We start from the raw sequence: 20121 nt of genomic DNA on the forward strand, positions 1-20121 counted from the left end.
GGGGATTTTATAAACACAACTTTCTCTTATAAAAAAACTTATGAGCCAAAAGTAATCCAGAAGTTTTGATTACTTCTTTTAGAGAGTAAGCATTTAAGTAAAGTTTCAGCCCCAGTAATTACAGTGTGAAGTTTTCTGAAAATGATTAAACAGTGAAGTGGATGAAAATATTAAAACTACTGAATAAAACAGCTGTTGTAGAGTTTTCTTTGCACAGAAATCTATTACAGAGGCAAAACTTTGTACTCTTGAGAATGTATATTCTCCAAAACATGACTACAATACAAAGAATTCTTGGTTTCAGTAAAGGGAACTTGACCTGATAGCTTCTGGTTCATCAGAATGTTCCTTAGGTACTGATACATTTAAGCAGTGTTGCGACTTTGGACAACTGCTACTTAAAGGAAATCTTTGTATACAGATTCTAATGGTTATTTCGTATTTCAGAAAACTCTCAAGCATTATATCTTACTTAAATACCCTTTTCATGTAGTGATGGGAGCTCGGGGGAAGGCCACATGAATATAAAAATTAACTTTCCATTCTGTGTAGGGAGCTCTCCTTGAATACTGCTTGGAAATAAATTTCAGCACAAATGCAGTTTGTTCCACAAAAAGGAGTATTGCAGCATACTGACAAATTTAGGTGGTCTTTATTAATTGATGATATTAACATTTTTTGTTTATTTTGGTGGACAGGGATGTGATGCATACAAAAATCAGTCTGCTGAATACTGCTTATTGCATGGGTTATGTGCTTAGTATTTGGGAAAAATTGGGAATGTTCTTTCTTAGGAAAACCTACTACTTGTTATGTTTACTGGGATAATGTTAATCTAGGATACCCAACCTTACACAAGAATGTACAAGTGTCTTTTTCTAAAGATAGTTGAGGATGCATTTGACTTCTGGCAGAAATAACTAGGAAACTAATAAGAGTGAGAGTCTTTGTGGGCCTTGACATAATTAAAAGCAGTTGTAGAGCAACATCAGTGTTTTAATGCATTTTGTTGGATCCGATTGCACAAGATGTACATCTCTGTATTTTCTATTTCAACCTAAAATTTAGACTAAACTACATTCAGAAAAGTATTATAAATCTTAGTCTTTGTAAGTTTTGCCTAGAAAGACATAGGAAGGGATAGTAACAGAAAAATGAGCTTTTTGCTTAAAGACACTTTTCAGAAGATTGTGCAGCTTGAAACTGCTGTGGCTGGTATTCAGCCTAAAGGTTCTGAACAAGACATTTCCTGTGTGCAACTGCCTGAAAGAGGGTGGAAAGCTTTGTTGTAAACATGCATGGGACTTGCTGTGCTGAATTGCATATGCACACAGACTGCTGATGTACCTGGTAAGAAAACAGCTTCTGCTATCAAGATTGTACTTGCCCATGTAAAAGCTGCTGCGTTGATGTAATAGACACCTGTGATGGCCCGTTGGTTTCTCAGGAATCCACCCTGCATCGTGCTATGCCAAGGTGAAGGCAGATGGGAGTGGTTGAGGAGACAAATACTTGCACTACATAATCTGACTTCTTTTTTTGCTCCAAAGACTTGGCTTGTGAGGTTTTGATTGGTTTTTTTCTCCCTACAGCTCTTTCCCATGAAACTCCCTCCCTTTCAATGGCATTGGAGCAGCTCACACACAGGCTTTTTGCAGTAGGGTAGGAAAGGATAGGGAACTACCTGTAGAAATCCAAAGGCTTCTAATTTATCATAGTCTCATAAAAATTCACTTTGTTTAATTTAGAATAATCTAGAATGTTTCAAACCAGCTTTCATTTAATTTACTGCAGGTAAAGGACCATTAGTGCCATGTTGCTCTAAACTCATAGTTATGAGAGCAGTCAAATTTTGAATGGGAAAAGGTATTGAACTCTTCCAGGAGCTCAGCTGTGCTAAAAGCACTGCTAGCACATGTACCCTGGTTTAGCCTTTGGTATTGCACTGTCCTTTCTACCTGCTTTGTAACTTGTGACAGGTGTCAGCTGTTTGGGAAACTGAAGAACATGCTCTTCAGGCATAAGTGTTTGACATGTAGAAGCCTTGTCATTTGACATGGTAAAAGGAAAACTGGCTTATGATGTCGAAATCATACATGTTTCCTGGAAAATCTTCTGTGGGTCTGAAACTGTGTTAGTTTCCGTGCATCAGCGTGCTGCTTGTGCTGTGAAAATTTGTCAAAACACTAAAAATGTTGAAAAGTTATTAAAAATGTTGATCAGCATAGATACCATTAGGCTTGGACAGCTTGGCTGCTTGGTTGTCAATGCTGAACAAATTTCAGTCAGCAGATGAAGGGGCTACAGAGTTCTTTCAGCCCCTAGTGTCTCCTGAATTTCCTTCTGAAAATCAGCTACGCTTAGACTTTTTAAGTATGAAGCTGCCATCTGCCTTCTAGTGGCTGTGCTATGCAAAAGAGAAATCTTACTGCAATTCCCTTGTTCTGGTTAATACGATGGAAGTAACATGATGCAAGTCTGAAGCCTCAAACCTTATTTCATGAGATGTTAAATATAACTCTACACTACTTGGAGGTCTGCTTTTTAAAGAGAATAGGGAAATGGGCTTAAATTCAGAGAGGCAGCTTTAATTCTCACACTGTAGATCTTAAACTTGCATGGAAGATGTCAGAAGTACACAATTCCTCGCATAAATATGTTTACAGCTTGGATAAGCTGCTGTCTTGAAGCACACTGCTTCTGTGTTAATAATTTAGATTAAGTCCCACATGGAGGCATTTCAGGGAAGAATGTTGTCTCTTGCAAACTCCCAGTGTGGCAGCAGCTATTTCTGTACTGGGAGTCGCAGAGACAAAATGCAGGAATAAGCTTTGCTTTACTTTCTGAAAGTGCCCGAGGCTGCTGAGTGTGGGGGAGGTACTGTGACTGTTACCTGCTAGCCAAGTAGTGGCCACACTCCAAGTGACAATTATTGCTTCCCTCTGTTTCCATTTGTATTCTTCTTCAGCACTTTCTCAGTGGTAGGCTAAGTTTTATTGATGCATTTATTTTTATATAGATATTGTGGGTGTGGGTAGAGACACATAGAATAATTAAGTCTTTCTAGGATTAAACTGTACTTCTTAAATTCTTTTTTCTTCGTAATCAGGAAACAGGGTGTTTCATAGTGAAGCCAGCAGGATATTAATATCTTAAAAGGTATCCTAAAATTGTTAGTGCTTTCATACCGCATTAGGAAGATCTCTTCGTACATAAAGAAAAGCCTCCTAATGTAGGCTGGGTTTCAGAAAAAATTCTTCTAAACTGTTTTTGGATATGCAGGATATTAAGATAGGGAACAAAATTCCAAGAGGTGTTTGTGTTCTAAACCAGCCTTATGGTGTCCACAAGAATCACCAACTTCTCAGAACTCCTGAGGCATTAAAAATCATAGGGGTGTGTGTTCCAATTATATAATTTTTGTTATTTTGATATTAATTATAATCAATATAACAAATTTATAAATGCGTTGTTGTATGTGGTCACTTGAGCATTTCCCTTCTGCAGGCTATTCACCTTGCTCCTTTACCCTGTGGGTTATGCGTTCTGGTTGCTGTTTACTTTGTGCTTTAGGCAGTTAGTGCTCCAGGGAAACTACTGGTGTACTGATAGTTCATGTTTCTTCAGTAGCCTCAAAGTGCATCTGTTAAGCATTCATTTTACATTCGTCAAGCCTGTGAAGTTACCCTGGAAATATATTTAAATTATTAATACCTGATAGAAATCTGCTCTCCCTTTTGATAGTCTGTTCATGTACATACCAAGACATCAAATCATGCCAGGCCCTGCTTAGAGCACAGGGGTGGATCAGATGTCTTCTAGATGTGCCTTTCAGCTCAAATTATCCTGTGATTTTTCATACAGAGGAGCAGAGGATAAGGGATAAGTGATGGTGATCCATGGCAGAAAGATCAATGGTATGAAATTAATTCCTGTGGAGGAAAAATGTGGCAATAAGGAAGAAGGGTGGAAGGGTTGTACAGACAGGATCAGCTTCTTGCTCTGCCACCATCTTTGCAAATTGTAGATACTGATTTCAAATAAAGCAGCTGATCTATAAAAATGAACCGCAGTGTGAGTTGCATTAAGCTAACCCTGAAGTGTAGAATCCTGCCAAGGAAGGGGATCCCTGCTCTCAGCTGCAGGTCTCTGCCTGCCCCTTCATGATGAAGTGGTGCTTGTGTGCTGAAGCACATCAGGAATTGATCTGCCACAAAGCTGATAAGCTGCCACATAGTTGTGTGATCTCTGGTGCCAGTGGAACTGAGAAGGTGAAAAGCTGCTGGAGGACCTTGTCAGGCACAGCTGCTGTAATTTGGCCCAGGTTGTGCCAGCAGCTTGTTGTTTCGAAGGTGCTCCATTTCCTTGCTTGTGGCCCTGTGCTCAGAAGCAAGGGAAACTTACAGGGTGTTAGGTCCTGGCTGCAAAAATTTCTTCTGAATGTCAGTTCAGGTAACAGGATGTTTTGTGGGGAGGAGGGGGTGTGAAGGAAGCAGGGCAGGAAGCAGTTCTTAACTCTGCAGCCTGTATTGTCTCTTTCTGTCAAGACACATCTAATAGTGTGTTCATCTGCTTTTCCAAGGTCAGTGCTAATTGACCAGCACAATGCCAATGGTGGCAGTCTTCCCTCACCACTTAGATTTATTTTTGTATGATTCACAGAAGATGTAAACAAATTATTGGCTCTGCAAGAAAAATTACAGCTCCTAGAATTGTGTGGTTTATGCTCCAGCACTCCATGAGGCAATGTTTGTGCAGAGAAAAAGTTTCTCAACAAAATGTGTAGCAGTGTAACTTTACGCATCTTGCTCATACTGAAAATAATAGTTCTAAGACCTGTGATTCTATCTGGCAGCTAACTTTTTGATGGATGAACCTGATTCCTGCCTTCTAAAAGATTTCGTGATGTTTCAGATACACGGGAAACTTCAAACAAGTGTAGAGTTTTAATGCTGATGAGCAATGTGTTTGTTACTGAAAGTTTTTTGTCAAAACCTATTGTGTCTCATCTATATACTCCTAAGAAATGTGGTGCTGGTACCCCAGTCCTTTTGGTGATACCTGCTTCATTTTTGAGTTGGATTGACTTATCGTGAATGATGCGGAAACAGCAGACGTGGTGTGATAGCGTTGTAATGTAGGCTGGTATCTCAGTTCATGGCCTCAGATGAATAAATAACATTCCTGTTAAACACAATGTGGAATTCTGCTGTAGAAGGGAAAAGCACTGAAGCTTTCAGATAGCATAAGGGCAACATTTGCTAATCCCTGCTAGTGATTTGGGCTTGGAAATGAGTTCTTAACCCTGGAGAGACTGAATTTTTCACTTCCGGTGGGGTAAGGTGAGAGCATTTAAACTGGCCAATAGCAAGGCTTTAGAAATGTATTTTGGAGTGTGTGTGCAGAAATGCCTGTCTTGTATGCTGCCCTCGACAAGTGGCAAGACAAATTCTCCTTGGTATCTGGAAGAAAAGTCCATAAATGGTTGTATAATTTTTGCAAGCTTCATCTAGGGTATTGTTTTGCAAATAATGAGATGTTGACCCTTTTACAAATGGATTTTGCAGTCCTTTTTTTTGTTTCCTGACACAGCTGTGTGAAGACCTTGGGAAGTTAGGAATTGCAGTAGTATGGTCTTTAATGTCTTGGCCTTAACTAGGAATCTGAGGCTGGCTGCCTAGAGAAAGTTAACAGCTGTGGAAATCAACTTAATTACTGGGGTGATCAAAAAGCAAACTTAATGTTCGTTTCTGCAGGAATAAATTTTTTTTTCTGGCTTGCATTAGTGAGTGTGAGGTGTTCCATAGTTTGCAGTTAACAGAGCAGGGTCAATGGAACACTGCAGGTTGGAAACAGAAGTCAGAGCTAGTAACAGATTGTGCCTCACCGTGACACAAGATACAGCAAGCACAGTGCCTGGGCTCCAGCTCAGAGCCTGCCTGGCTCCTGGGACTTGGACAGGGTTTCTCTTGTTCCACTGCCTTGCTGGTGTGCCCTGTGAAGGAATTCAGGATATGGAAAACCAGACTTCCTCCTTTGTGTTTTGAAGACATGGTTTTTTTAACCTGGAAAATGGGAATGGACCATTTTGTCTCGTGGGATTTGACCATTTGCTTATTCCATAGTGATTTGTGGCTCAGACACCTATGTTTGGAATAGATAATGCTGTCAGAGTAGATTATTTTTCTGTTCATGGCTTTTTTCTTAGATGTAGGAAGATGAATGGGAGTCATCTTTAACTTGCCATGTCCTTGAGTTTCTATTGTGGGGACTTTACTACGAAGATTACAGAGGAAATTTTATTCCAGCCTGAGCAGATTTAAATGCTGTACCCTGACTTCAAGTTCAGGATAAATGTGTGAAGAAAATTCAAAATATATTGCTCTGAGCTTTGGTTTAAATAAACATTTCCATGTTTTCTTGTTTTCTATAGCTTCTTCAGCAGCTGAAGCGATTAATATGTGACCTCTGCAGATTATATAATCTTCCTCAGCATCCAGATGTTGAAATGTTAGATCAGCCATTGCCAGCTGGACAGGTAAATTAAAAAGCTGTGGACTCCTCCTTATGCCAATAAAGGAATTGTTTTTTCAACTCCAAGAAGCAAGATAATGGGAATGATTAAACCTTGTATAAGCCAGAACTGAGATATAAAACAGTTTTGTGTTATGGTGTCTTCAATCTGAATTTTTTTGCAAAATCCATTTAATAATGGTGTTATAATATTACATAATTCCCTTTGAAGTTCCTGTATCGTTGAAAGGTGTGTATGTGATACCAATGCTGTCAAGTTTAATTCCCTCCTAAACACTGTTCAAGCCAATTGCTGTGTACTTGGAGTGCTTCCCAAACTTACTTTTTCTGAAATGTTGGGCTCTTTGTTGAAGAGTATGTGTTTACACTGTGCACTTGGATGAACTGCTGTTGATGTTTTCCTCCTTCAATCCCTTGCAGAGACATGGGATATCAAGGCCATATGTTACTTCGGGTAGGGAGGTGCCTTGTTTATTTCTTGTGCACTTGAAAAATTAAGAATTGTTACAGCCTGTGAGGTGTTCTTGTTAACCAAAATGTTTCGTATTATGCTGAAAACAGAACTGGTAACTGACAGTAACTGTTCTTTTTTGTATTTTTAGTAAGATTGTGGGATCTGCTTTTGCTTGTACACATTAAGATGAAATGATTGCTAAAAAACTCCTGTAGAGTAACAGATGGCTTTCCTGTGGTGACAGTACTACTGTAGTAATGACAAATAACTTGCTTAATTTTTGGTCATGTGCCAAATTGTAATCCTTATAGGTCTTTTCTCTGAGCTGCCCACTCAGCAGTGCAGCTGTAAGGCAATGGGCTGTGATATTAGGGTGTAGCTTTGTGAAGGATCTCATGTGCTATGAAACTCAAAAACAAACTCGTGGAAGGTTTCTTAGCCAGAAATGTCAGACAGTTTGCAAGTTAAATAAGAGTGGCCTTAGTAACTCTGACCAAAGATCCATCTGGTCCCATATATTGTCTAGAGCAGTGTTGTACCTTCTTTGCCAAAGGAAGAGTAAGCAGAGGACAAGCATATCAGAATTCTCCTGAGTATTACTGCAGCTCACACTTCCTGAGCTTGGAGTGGTATCCTGAAATAGAAAGTCATGAAAAATGAACTCAATGTATTGTTTTGATATTTCAAAGTAGTCTAATAGCAATGGCTACACGATGATAGTAGTGGCTGCATAGAAGTTCTAGATAGTGAGAAAAAGAATCCATTAAGTTCTGGAGGTCTAAAGTTTGTTGGGTTTTTTTCTTTCTAGGGTGTAGCATGTAGATGGATACCAGCCAGAGCCATGATCTGATTTCATGGTTAAGAGATCATGGGTTGTAAGCCACTTGATGTGTTTGTTGCATTTGTCACTGTCTCAGAAGAGGATGTTCCTTATATGAATCTAAAGGTTCTACTTACAGCTTAATTGGAATTAATTGTGACATTCTATTTATTTTTGCTTCATGCAAAAATCTCTTCACTATCATACCCCAGAAAAGCATCTTTATGCATCTTACATGTCAAACTTCAGTCCTTTACAGACAAGGCTAACTTTCGCACTTACTACTTCTCTTTGAGAGTAGACTTGGTGATTTTGAAAGAAAGGAGCCCATGCAGAATTTATGCAGAACCTTCATTGTTGTATTGCAGAATGGAACAACAGAAGAAGTTACATCAGAGGAGGAGGAAGAAGAAGATATGGGTGAAGTATGTCTATATATGAGATTGTGGTCCTAATCTAGTTGAATTTCAGCATTTTGCCTTGCAATGTCTGGCTAATAATTAAACCAAATTATAAAATGTAACCTCCCTGGAGTTCAACAGAAAAGATAATTAAAATTTGGATGTTGAACTGAATGTCAGCTTTCACTTCAACCACAAAACTAGTGAACTTTTTTTCTTAAATCTAGATCTCAGCTGTGAGGTACTTGGATACAGAGAATTGGACATCTGTTTGTGCTTTAGTCAAACAATACATAACATTGTGTGCCAAATCAGTATGTTTTTGCATTGTTAACTCCTATTTCAAGCAGCATGTGAACTGGCTCTGATGCAGTTGGAAGTGCCAGATTGAAGCAGACTGGCTGTGAGAGTAAATCAGTTGCTGACTCATTAAATGGGTGAGCTAGATTTTAACTGTAATAAATTCAAGGAAGTGGGAGGCCATCGAAACAGACACACTAGACTTTTATGTCCACGTCTGTCAACATGGTGCTCTCTTTAATGAGCTCTTTAGTTGTAAGAATCACCCTTTTTGCTTGCTTCTGTTACATGTTGGAGTAGCTCCAAGATGCTTGCTTTTTATACCACTATAGATAGCCTTTTTATAGTAGAACTGTTTTGACTACTTCAGTCAAAAACAGTAGTAAGAATGAACAACTCTTTCTGAATAAAAGATCTTCCTATAGAAAAGATCTAAATGGTACCAAGTTTTTAAAATTAATTTGAAGCAGCCTCTCTTATGCCATATTCAGCCTGATCTAAGTTTGCTGGAGCTGGTGTTGCTGTAAAGGTGGTGTGTCCCATATTCTGCTGCCACAAGGCTCTTATTGCTTGCAGACTTCTAGAGTAGCCTTTTGCATTCTTTTTGGGTTACTTTACACAAAAAAGAAATGATCTCCATTATTTATAAGCTGTCAAGGGGGCATTGTGTGTGGCAGTGATATCTGCATCATGTAATCTAGTCCCAGTTCTAAATGGAGAAGCAGTTTGCAATTCCTTGGCTCTATTGTTTGGAGAAGCATGAGCATTTTAAAGAATACTCAGTCTAAAGTCTGTTACAGGTGAAGGAAACAGGGTCATCAAATGCACCAGGTGTGTTTCTTACTACATAGGGCATCCTTGAATTTGAGTTTTCCTGCCATGCAAACAGATGGTGCATAAAGAGCAGCCTCAGGTGTGGCAGAGCTCTGCATACTGGAGTATATCTGGTAGTTGTGTAACCAAAGCTTGCTGGTGTGGCTGCTGCAGTGCTTCCTTTTTCATGTCAAGGTATTTACATCCTTCCCCTCCTCTCCACAGCCAGCATTTGAATCTCCTTAAGGCAGTTGTCTGAAGCTCAGAGTGCTCCTCTGCGACAAGATAACCCCATCTCAGGACACAGAGCAGAGGGATTTTTAGTGCCTTGGTCTAGAACATAGAACCGAGGTGTTGGCTTGTGTGATCACAGTGCTAGACCACAGAATTGTCTTGCATCCTGATTCCAAAATTACTGCATCTAATCTTTAGCTGAAATGTTAACCTTGAATAAAGTACACCTAGTTTTCTAATATTTAACTTTCTTGAAGGGTTGCTGTAGCCCTGCCAGATATGTTAATTACTGCTTGCCAGAAGTGTATTATAGCTAGGATTCTGATTGCAAAAGAGTCTGCTTTTAGAAACACCTTGGAGCCACTCTAGCTTTGAGTACTTTTGGATTCTCAAGTCCTGTTTGCTATTTACTTCAGTGGGCTAATTCTCTACAATCCTATCTTCTTGCAGAGGTTGTGATTGTTCCTGTGACCAGAAACATGTTGTGAATTCAGATTTCATTTGTATTATGAAGGCTCCCTATACTTCCAGTGGATAGTGTTGGCTGAGAGTGAAGTTAGAACAAAACAGAAATGGCATCCAACAGTCACAAATACCTAGTGCTGTGCAGTATGTGACTGTATCCCAAGTGCCCTTGGATAGGGTTTCATTGAATGAAGAGCATTGTACAGTTACTTGCAATTAACTTTCCTCTCTCCTGTAGGACATCGAAGATCTGGATCACTATGATATGAAGGAGGAGGAACCAGTTGATGGGAAGAAATCTGAGGATGAAGGCATTGAAAAAGAGAACCTTGCAATCTTAGAAAAAATCAGAAAAAATCAAAGGCAAGATCACTTAAATGTGAGTTACTGATTCCATGCTTCTTCTTTGCAGTACTTCTGACTTTAAAATAGATGTGGTTTTCAACAAAGGCCACTGCTGTGCACCTAGACATAAATGAACCTGTAGCTGACTGTTTAGCTGCTCATTTCCAGATATATCCATGTGGTTGTCCCTCTCTTTCTTGCTTGGTGCCTTTGTTACAAACATCTCCTTGCAGAATCAGCAGAATGCACCTAGGCTGTGAGTGTGACTTTTGTTGCTGAACCCTTATTAAAGTAAAAAAATAAAGCCATATTTAAAATGGACTGTATTAAAAGTCATGGGTGACTTTAAATACTTGGTAAACCTGTGCTTTAAATCCATTTTATGCATGAGCTTATTTTTCAGTAATAGCTATGCCACCTGGAAATTACTGGACGCTGGTGGATTGTTGTGCAGTTTTTTTATTGCCATACATGAAGCAAGGGGCCTTCAGCAGCTCTGCAGCTTCGTTGTCAGTTTCCTGAATGATCTTGCCAGCAGGCAGTTATAGAAAAAGTGCTTATTCTCCAGAGGTTTAGAAACGTTCTGTCACAAGTGCCGAGTTCCAGAGAGGCTTCTACTTGTCAAAGGTGCATGTAGGAGGGTATGATGATGCCATACAACCTTAATTTTGTTTACCCTGACTTCCAAAGAAATCAGAGCTTTTTTTTTTCATAGAGGCTTAAAATGTGTAAAACATGAAATTTAATACTTCTGTTTGATCTGCTTCAGTCAAAGGGTTTTAAAATTTTAACTCCCAAACCTGATTGGTATTTCAGGGTTTAAAACCAGGTATACGTAAGGTCCCAAACTGCTTTTGCTGTGCAGTCAAGTCTGGTTTTGAGACTTGACTAACTGTAAACACAGCAGTCACTTACTGGTTTTATTTAAACTTGAGTGTTCACTGTTTGAGAAGATGCCTAGTGAGGTTTTGTGTTTCTGTGTGTATAACTCCTAATAGTAAGGAGTCTTTAATTGTGAAAGAAAATATATCCTCTTGCAGCCTGAAAGGCATAGCCTGCTTTACAACCATCTAAAATTTGGTAGAACAGAAAAAAAAGTTTTTGTAGTGTCAGCATTCTTCCTTGGTGCAGAAAGCCTCTTCAAACTGCAGATTTTCTTTTGCTATCTGTTCTCTTTCCATTTGGCAAAAATTACCTTTCCTGTTGCTTTTTCCTTCCACATTTAGTGGAGCCAAAATGAACACTGCTGGTTTTCTGTTTGACAACAGCAGATTCAACTTACATAATAGCTGTTTCTCATGCCAAGACACTCTCGTTGATGCTGGTGCATAAACAAGGTCAGCTGAGTACAGGGAACGGGGTATTCAGCTGCTGCTGAGGAACTGTGGTATTTTTGTGGGTCACCAGAAATAGCTGTGCTGCTGAAATGATTTCTCAAAGGACTTGTGAGGGTTTACTCTTAGATGCTGGAGAACCAAAAGCTATAGCTGTGCTACTGACCTAGGACAGAGCTAACCCAGCAGCACTTTAATGGTCCTCCATGCTGCCAAAACAGGGAACTTTTAACACAATGTGCTAACCATGCTCTAAGAGCAGAAATTTGCTGAGTATCCTGACACAAAGCAAAATTTAAGTCTGTACAGCCCTCACAACTGGATTTCTTAGAGGACAGTATGAGTTTCACAAACTTAAATGCAGTGGCTAAACATAGTCTGTTTTTTACAGGAGCCACGCAGCCTTTTGGGATACTTTGTTTCCTCAGCAGAGGCCAGTACCACAAACCCATGCCATTTACATGCTGCTTGTTGGAAAAGGGAATGTGCAGCATAATGTAGGACTTAGACTGGTGCCCAGTGCAGCCAGAAGACTTTTCAGTTCCTTTCCATGCTCTTCGGCCCAAGTCCATGGGTTGTCCTCTCCCCTCAGCTGCAGTGCAGGCTGGAGTTACAGATCATGCTCAAGGCTTGTTCATGGGAAAGCAGTGTGTGCACTCCCATTCTCATTTATTCCTGATAGATTAAAGACATTTTTCTGCTTCTCAAGACGTTGCCATAGGAGTTTTTAGGGTTTATGTGTGTTGTACAAGTTAAGAATGTGTATTTACTAATTTTGTAAATTAGTTCTGTCCTTGGCAGTATCCTTAATCCCATCCTCCTTGCTGGCATCAGGACACAAATTTGGCTTGTGGTACAGTATGTAACTTGGAGCAAGAATTAATCCTTCTCTTAACATTGTAATAACTTTAAAGAACCACTTGCTTACCTGGAGTTAGTGATTTCAGTTCAAAGACCTTTTTTAACTTCAAATATTTAACAACTTGCTGCTGCTTGTGTTGAGGTCTTTGCCCACATAGTCGTTTTAAAAATTAATGCCTTTCTTACTTAGATAATGCTATTAGCTTTTCCCATTTCATACTGAGGAGTTTAAGCACTTCCCTTTAGAAGTCTCCAATGTCTCTACTTTCATCTTCAGTTTTTATGAAATCTAAGGTGTCATTTCTATTTTTAGTCTAATCCTTGAAGGAAGTATGAACCTACTTCTAGGAATGAACGTGCTTCTGCACAAATACTGAGAAAGTTCGGTGACAGTGGAACTTGTGTTCTTTAGCTCTTTTTGGGTCATTTTAGATTTCGGTTTATTTTCTTGGAGAAGCTAGCATGTTTTGTTTCAGTAGGTAATTTTTGGTCTTGTGGCTAAATCATCTGAAATGTATTGAGTGAGGAGGTTTCCTGTAGTGTTCTGATGTGTTCACAATATTTTTCTGATCAGACAGAAAACAAACAATCGGATCTTCGGATATAAAACTGCAGTTAACTGCACCTCCTACCTCCTGTAACTTCTGGGGAAGAGCAGGCTGTGGGTGCATTTTGAGGGTTGGAAGGGGAAAAGAAACCCCTGGTATCTCTGTGGCCTTAGTACAGCAGGGCAGTGGCAAGTGCTGGTCCGACTGCGGCACAGGTTTCATGTTTCTGACAGTGGCAGAAGCTCGTCCTTGTGGGGAAGAGTTTGAGAATAGGACAGGCTTGTAGTGATACATCTCAGGAATATTTTTCATGTCCAGCAGTTTTGGCTGTGGGAATTCCTGCATCAGGTATCTCTGTTATTTGCAGCTCTCAGCAATTGGCATGTTGTCAACAAGGATGTTTGCCTCTTGTAGCAGGGATTTCTCCATCTTACCCTGCTCGTTGTTCTGGAGAGCCACAAAATATGCTAGTACAGGAGAGGATGATCAAGTGAGACTTCTTGTGCCTATTTGATTACTTATTAGGAAAAAAATGTCCCTTGGGTCTGGTCTCGCAGCTCAGTTAACTACTTCATGTGAATTGGCTTTGCCTTTCTGCTTTTGGCATCAGCCCCATGTGACAGATACCCGTCAGATCCCATGATTGACCAGTTATTTCTGAGGCAGTTGCAACTATAAATCTTACTGTCACAATTTGAAAAATGGGAACTTTATCTCCCTTGGAGTGTCAAGTCCCACTTTTCCAGAAGGATACGGTTATTTATATCTGAGTTCAATCTTTGAAATTATAGCTTGCATGTAGTGTGTTATGGAAAAAGTTTTTAATTTTAGTATCACTATAGTCAAAACTGACCTCAATGCTCTGTATCATGCAGTGCTGTGATGCAAGTTGTGCTCTCTTCTAAACTGCACTTTAACAGTAGCTGCAAAAACCACAAGTGACACCAGAATGAAGGCATGTTTCAGAGAAGTGGTGTTTGGCATTAGGCTTACCATCAGGTTTAGCTGTTACCTTCCTCCTCAAGTTCCTCCAAGGGTAGTTCAGAACACATAAAATAAGCTCCTGTGCTAAACTTCTTACATTAAGCTTTCTATCCTCTTTCTCCTGATTGTAGATTACTGGTTTACAGTCTATCGATTCTCTAGAGTAGCAAGTGTAACTATTTAATGCTGCTATATAAGGAGTGGGCAGCCCAATTAGAAACTCCTAGGGAAAAGGGGAAAACCACTGTTCTAGACAAAGTGTGTTGAGGCTTGCTTATACACACTAAAACTAACATCTTTAATACCACCTCATTTTATCAGCAGGTATAATGGCAGTTTAGGGGGATGTGGGTGTGTTAAGCTTTGGTGCTTAAATGTCTCCAATATAGAAGTTACTTAAATTCTCATTTGCCAAGATGAGCTTCCAACATTATGTATAGAAATTCAGTAGTTTAATTGGATGGAAATAGAGATGCAATGAGAGAGGTAGTTTTCCACAGGATGTCTTTGACCATCTAACTTGTTCTTAAATTGCCTGTATTTATGGGTGGATAATCTGTGAAAAGTGCAAGGAAATTACTTCTTTCAGTAAGAAATACAGTAGCAGGGGCAAGGATTTGCACAGCTCTGCACAGAAGAAAACCAAAATCTTGACACATGTCTGTGAAATTTCTTTCCTCCAGGCTCAACATACTGATAAGTCTCAATCTTAACTCTCACAAAGCAGAACAACTGTACAAAGCATGGTGGCTAACACTGTTATGTTAACTGGTTAAGTGTAATGCTTCCTTTTTTAGCTAATCTGCAAATAGTGGGCATAAATAGTAGTAATATGCAGATAAGGCATATAAACAACCTTCTTCTGTAAAATTTCGTGTACTTGGTGTTAGAGAAATCCCTTCTTTGTCTGATACTGCTCTATAGAGAGGGGCATAGTAAACGGAAAAATTACTTGTCTGAAGCCCTGTCTTTATGTAGCTTTTGTTTAATCGGATGAAAGGAGTTGCCTGTTATTTGCATGTTTAATTGCAAGGTTCATCCTTCACACCGGTCTGTTAGGAAAAACTAGTGGAATTTCGGAAATCTGCATAATTAAATCCAAAGGCAAATGAAAATGAATAGCCTTAAAAGAATAGTCTACAGATTCTAGTGTGAAGCCAAGTGTATTATTTGATACTACCGGACAGAGAAGTCAGAGGACTATGTGGAGGCTTTAGCATCAAGTAACTGTTAATGATACTTAATTCTTATTAAGAAGTAATTTAGTCCTACAATTAAGAGCTTGCGGAATATAAAACATCACTGTGGACTTCAGGCAAACAGGGATGGTGTTTCAGGTATTAGGCACTGGTCACAGCTGCTTCATATTCTTCCAGAAATACTTTTCTGACGCTTCTGTCCAAAAAGGATGTGTTTGTAGATGTTCATAATGTCTGGAAGGAAACTGAAGAAATAAGTATCTTTGAATTTTTAGGTGGAGTAAAAAAGCAAACTCATCAACTTACTCTGTCAGTACTTGATACAGACAGGCTGAATTATTCTAGGTGGGCCTTTTTTATTTGGTAGTGGGGCAGTTTTATTTTTTGTCCTGGTTTCCCCCCCAGCCACGCTTATGAGCTCCATGTATTAGCCTGTATTTCAGTGCAGTGACTGAAGAACAGGAGCAGAAGGGAACTGCAAAGGTCTAATGGAACCATCTACCTTTGGGAAACAAACTGTTGGTGAAAGCCCAAGTGTCACAGGGTCAGGCTTTGGGGTGGTAACTACCTTAGCTCATTTGGAGTCCTTGTTCCTATTCAGTATTTTAAATCTTATAATGCTAACTTTTATCTCTGTTTTTTGAAATTCTTGAACCTAAAGTGGTATTTTGGGTGGGATATATAAGCAGAGTAATCACATAACATATAAGAAAATTGTGTGCTAAGTTTTCTCACACTTTGAGGTGCTCAGTAGTACAGAGCTGAGCTCTAAAAGAACAGAAGAGATTTTTGCCCTGGTTGCATAAATCACAAGAACTATGACACGTCACAAGAAATATTTTGTATTTTAAGGTTTACTTACCTTAGTCTTCCTCTGTGTAGGTGTTGATTTTTTTTTTTCACTCAATTGCACTAAGTATTGCTTTTGTTCCACATTTTCTAAATTCATTGGTTGGTCTTATTCATCTGGAAGCTGCTGTTCTAGAGTGGGTACTTTCCAACTCCTGTACCTTTTTTCATGACCAAATAAAAATATACCTCTGAGAAAGCAATAAAACCTTCTGTGTAGAAGCTTGTTCTTAGGATTAGTCTTACTCTTCTTCCCAGTGTGTAAAAACAGAATGTAAAATGAAATATTTCTCTCTGAGGTGTACTGTGCATCCATCTTGGAAATTAAAATGCCAAAGATTTAGCTCCTTTACAGAAAAATGCCTGTTGTACCTTGATTAAAAGTTTGTATCACCTATAGCATTTAGTAGTATATATTAATGTGCTTCTTTAGAGGGAGGGCCTTGTTTCTTTGGAGTAGACTTTGCTCACTACAGTATTTAATTTTCCAGAAACCTAATTCTCATACAGAAATTAATATATTGTTAATACCTTCTAGTTAGTGTAACTTTGTAATGTAAAGCTGTTTGTAAATATTACTTTTCACTTATTTGGAGTCTTTTGTTTGTTTCAGGGTGCAGTCTCTGGGTCAGTTCAGGCTTCAGATCGACTTATGAAAGAACTCAGGGATATATATAGATCACAGAGCTATAAAACAGGTAAAATGCCTCAGATTTCCCTTTTTAAACTATACTTTAAGTGAATTCTCTTGGGAAATACTTCCTGCTAATTTTTCTGTGTTTTGTTGTCCTGTGTTTGTATATACGTGTGTGTTCGTGTATGCACGTATGTAAAAATACATAAATTCACTATATATACTCTTAGTAGATAAAGTAGTTTATTTGTGGAGAATAGTCAAAACATATATTCCTTGGAATAATGATGTGAATTACAGTGGAAAACAAGCTTGTATTTTAAATTAGTTTGAATAATGACCAGTGATTATCTTTAGGTAGTGGATGGGTGTTTCTTTTATTCCTTACAGGAGCTCTATCTAAACTAGCTCAGCCAAGGATTCAGTATATTGAATTGTCTGAGTGTTACCATGTGAGAAATAGAAATTACGTAGATTTCAGGCAAGTTGTGTTCTTCCAAGTCTGCCAAATAGACAACTCTGTCACTGCAGCCAGGTGTGAGACCCTGGTGCAGGCCAGGGAGAGAACAGGAGGAATGCCTAATTAGAGAGTCAGTATAAACCTAAATACCTTCTCACTTTTCTGAACTTTTGCCCATATTTATTTCTAGTGGACTTAAATCTTAATTGGCAATGCCATTTCAATTGTGTGTAAAAGAGCAGAAGTAAAGGGACAATAGGTTCCAGTGTTGATTTGTCATATTTAACTCCTAGGTCAACTGTTTCATGCATGGAGGTGCTGGGGACTGTGGTAAAATGTCCAGGGTATAAATTTGATGAGGTAATCTAGTGTTGATCTAATGCAGCCTACTTTTAGCTTTGTTGCAACTGAGTGCTTGCCAGTGTGCCCTAATAACCATCTATCCAGGAAGGAATGGATTTGGGGGGTCTAGGGAAGAGCTAGAAGTAGATCTCTATGAAGTCATGGGGGATGCTTTACTGCCGATTTTGATCTTCAGGGTTTGTTTTCATGATTGGAACTAAGGTTGGATATAACAAACCAACTGGCCTGTAAAGACTGCCGTGTGGTGCTCAATCATGTGGTGGTACCACTGGAGTCAGCCTGGGGCCCCTGGGGTAGGTGTGGTTTGAGGTGAGCATTTAGGCTCTTTAATGATGCCATTTCTCGGCTTTAGATAAACAAGTCTTAATGAGTTGCAAAAGACTGATCTCAGTGTAGGAAAGCATACTCTAAATTATGAGGAAGAGCAAGTCTTGCTAAACAGAAAGTTGAGGTTCTAAAAGGTGAGTGCAGTAATTTACAGTTTATGACTTTGGAAATACCTAAGAACACTGTAACTGGATGCCTCATGTTGATCTCTAAAACATGGTAATGAAGTAGTGTCAAGTGGAGGTTGACACTACAAAGATGATGGAAATCCTGCTTTGAAACACCATCCTACTGACACATTTATTACATTTTGCTGGTAAATTGATGCTGTTTGTTATTAAACTTACCTAGATTTGTTCCTTATGGCTTCATTTATTCTTCGACCTTGAGTGAATTTATGTTATCGGTTCTTTTCCTTTGTGCAAAACTCCTGCTTTTATAGCCTAGTTCTGCCTTTTGTTAGGTAACTGTCACCATGTGCACAGGCTGTGGCAGGTAATTGGCTTTTTCAATGTCATTTTTGTTCAGAGTACTTGCCCCATGGTCCATTTTACCCTAAATTTAATTTCTTCCTGCTAATGTGCAAAGGAAACTATTGTGAAACTTACAGGTTCTGATAACTGTTGCAAGGTAATTTAATGCTGTTTTCATTTTTTTGTAAGGCAAGCCAGAAAGGCTAAGGCTGAGTTTTAGTTGGGTAAGGATCTCTTTATTTAGTTTGCATGAGGTTACATGTTTTTAGGACTGACAGTAGAATAACACTGGGAGCTCTGAAGTGAATAATACTTGTAGCAATAGTCTTTTAGATTTTTTTTTTTTCCTATTAGACTGTTTTATTAAAAAGTACTGTTAAAAGGCAGTGGCTTCAATTGTAGGTGTGTACTCAAGGTAGTATCTATTTTGGAAATTAATTTCCTTTATCAATTGAAGTAATGCTGCTGGAGTTCAAGCAAAAGATGACAAGCAGCTTGCTCTCAACAGTAGTTGCTTATCTACCTGGGAAATCTAGGGGAAAAATTGCCCTTAAAGAAACTGAAAATAATTTTCTTATGAGCTGACAGAAGCAAAAAATACTCCAGCAAATTAAGATGCTCTGTTGTGAATTAGACAGTTCCATTAACCTGTTCAGATAATGGAAGCCACGAGTTCAGCAAAGTAAGATTATCTCATTTCCAGGTACCAGATTGGAGATTCACAAAGGATTTAACATAATTTAGGGGATTGGGAAAAGAGGGCAAGAAACAAAGAATTTGGGGATATTAAATGAAATCTTTTCTGTTCATATCTTTAGCATCTGGTTTTTTTATATATAGTTCATAGAGTTCAAATCACTGTTTTTATCCAAAGACTGTATGGGATTTACTTTTTGATATAGTAATGTTACCATAAGTAAGACATTGCTTCTGTTTTGAAAGGAATTGTTTTTCTTTCTACATTTCAATTTCTTACTTTTTTGCTTGCTTCATGGTTCTGTGGGCTTCTTTTTACTTGGTCACCTCTTTTACTTGATCACCTTTGAGGAATAAAAAACCCACCTTGTGTTTCAACAAGAGGAACCCACCTTGATTCCTTTCCTACATTAAGGACCTCTCAAAAACTGCTATTAATAAGTTAAATTCTATTTTATAGGAACCTTTTTCCTCTCACTGTCAAAATTACGAAAAAAAGCATATGAGTTACTTCCAAATAACACCTCTTGATTATTCAGAAAATCCCAAACAATGCTCTCCCTCAGCTTTGGACGGTGTTGTTAAGTAGATTCTGTATCAAGACACAGAGCCCCCCCTGCTGCTGTTAGTGAGGAGACACAGATACTATTTGGCTCAAAACTTGGGTGCTCGAAAGGCTGATGGAATCAGTGTTGCAGTGGTGTTTAGGCTTGTGTTGTCAGTCCTGAGCTGAGCCTCTCTCTTGAAGAACCCTCTTGCAGCTTCTGGCTTAGGTGCAGTACAACTCTTCCCATTGGGGAAGCTGGCAAAATGTGTCGGCCTTGGAGCTGAAGGACTGGGGTATGAACTGTGGCTAAGAACAGGAGTCCTAGGATGATGGAAGGAGTGCAGGAGTGGGGCTGGAGGCTTAGTGAGTGAACAAAGGGATGGAAGTTCTCTTGTGATCTTCCATTGTTTAGGATGGTGTCAGTATCCTTACTGTAACTTATTCCCTTGTCTGCAATAAGTATTCTATGCTCGTGCTAGG

The 20121-nt window shown here is 39.0% G+C and overlaps 1 protein-coding gene across 2 annotated transcripts in view; it reads left to right on the forward strand.

The window, feature by feature from the left end:
• Positions 1-20121, forward strand: part of UBE2Q2 (ubiquitin conjugating enzyme E2 Q2) — a 46541-nt gene that overhangs the window by 16136 nt on the left and 10284 nt on the right. For both annotated transcript variants that reach the window (XM_039557535.1, XM_010412339.3), the window contains exons 3-6: positions 6434-6538; positions 8177-8233; positions 10260-10400; positions 16755-16839. In XM_039557535.1, coding sequence (XP_039413469.1) covers positions 6434-6538; positions 8177-8233; positions 10260-10400; positions 16755-16839 — 388 coding nt within the window. The remainder of the gene's footprint in view (positions 1-6433; positions 6539-8176; positions 8234-10259; positions 10401-16754; positions 16840-20121) is intronic.

This window comes from Corvus cornix, chromosome 10 (genome assembly GCF_000738735.6).
Source record: "Corvus cornix cornix isolate S_Up_H32 chromosome 10, ASM73873v5, whole genome shotgun sequence".
Classification (NCBI taxonomy): domain Eukaryota; kingdom Metazoa; phylum Chordata; class Aves; order Passeriformes; family Corvidae; genus Corvus; species Corvus cornix.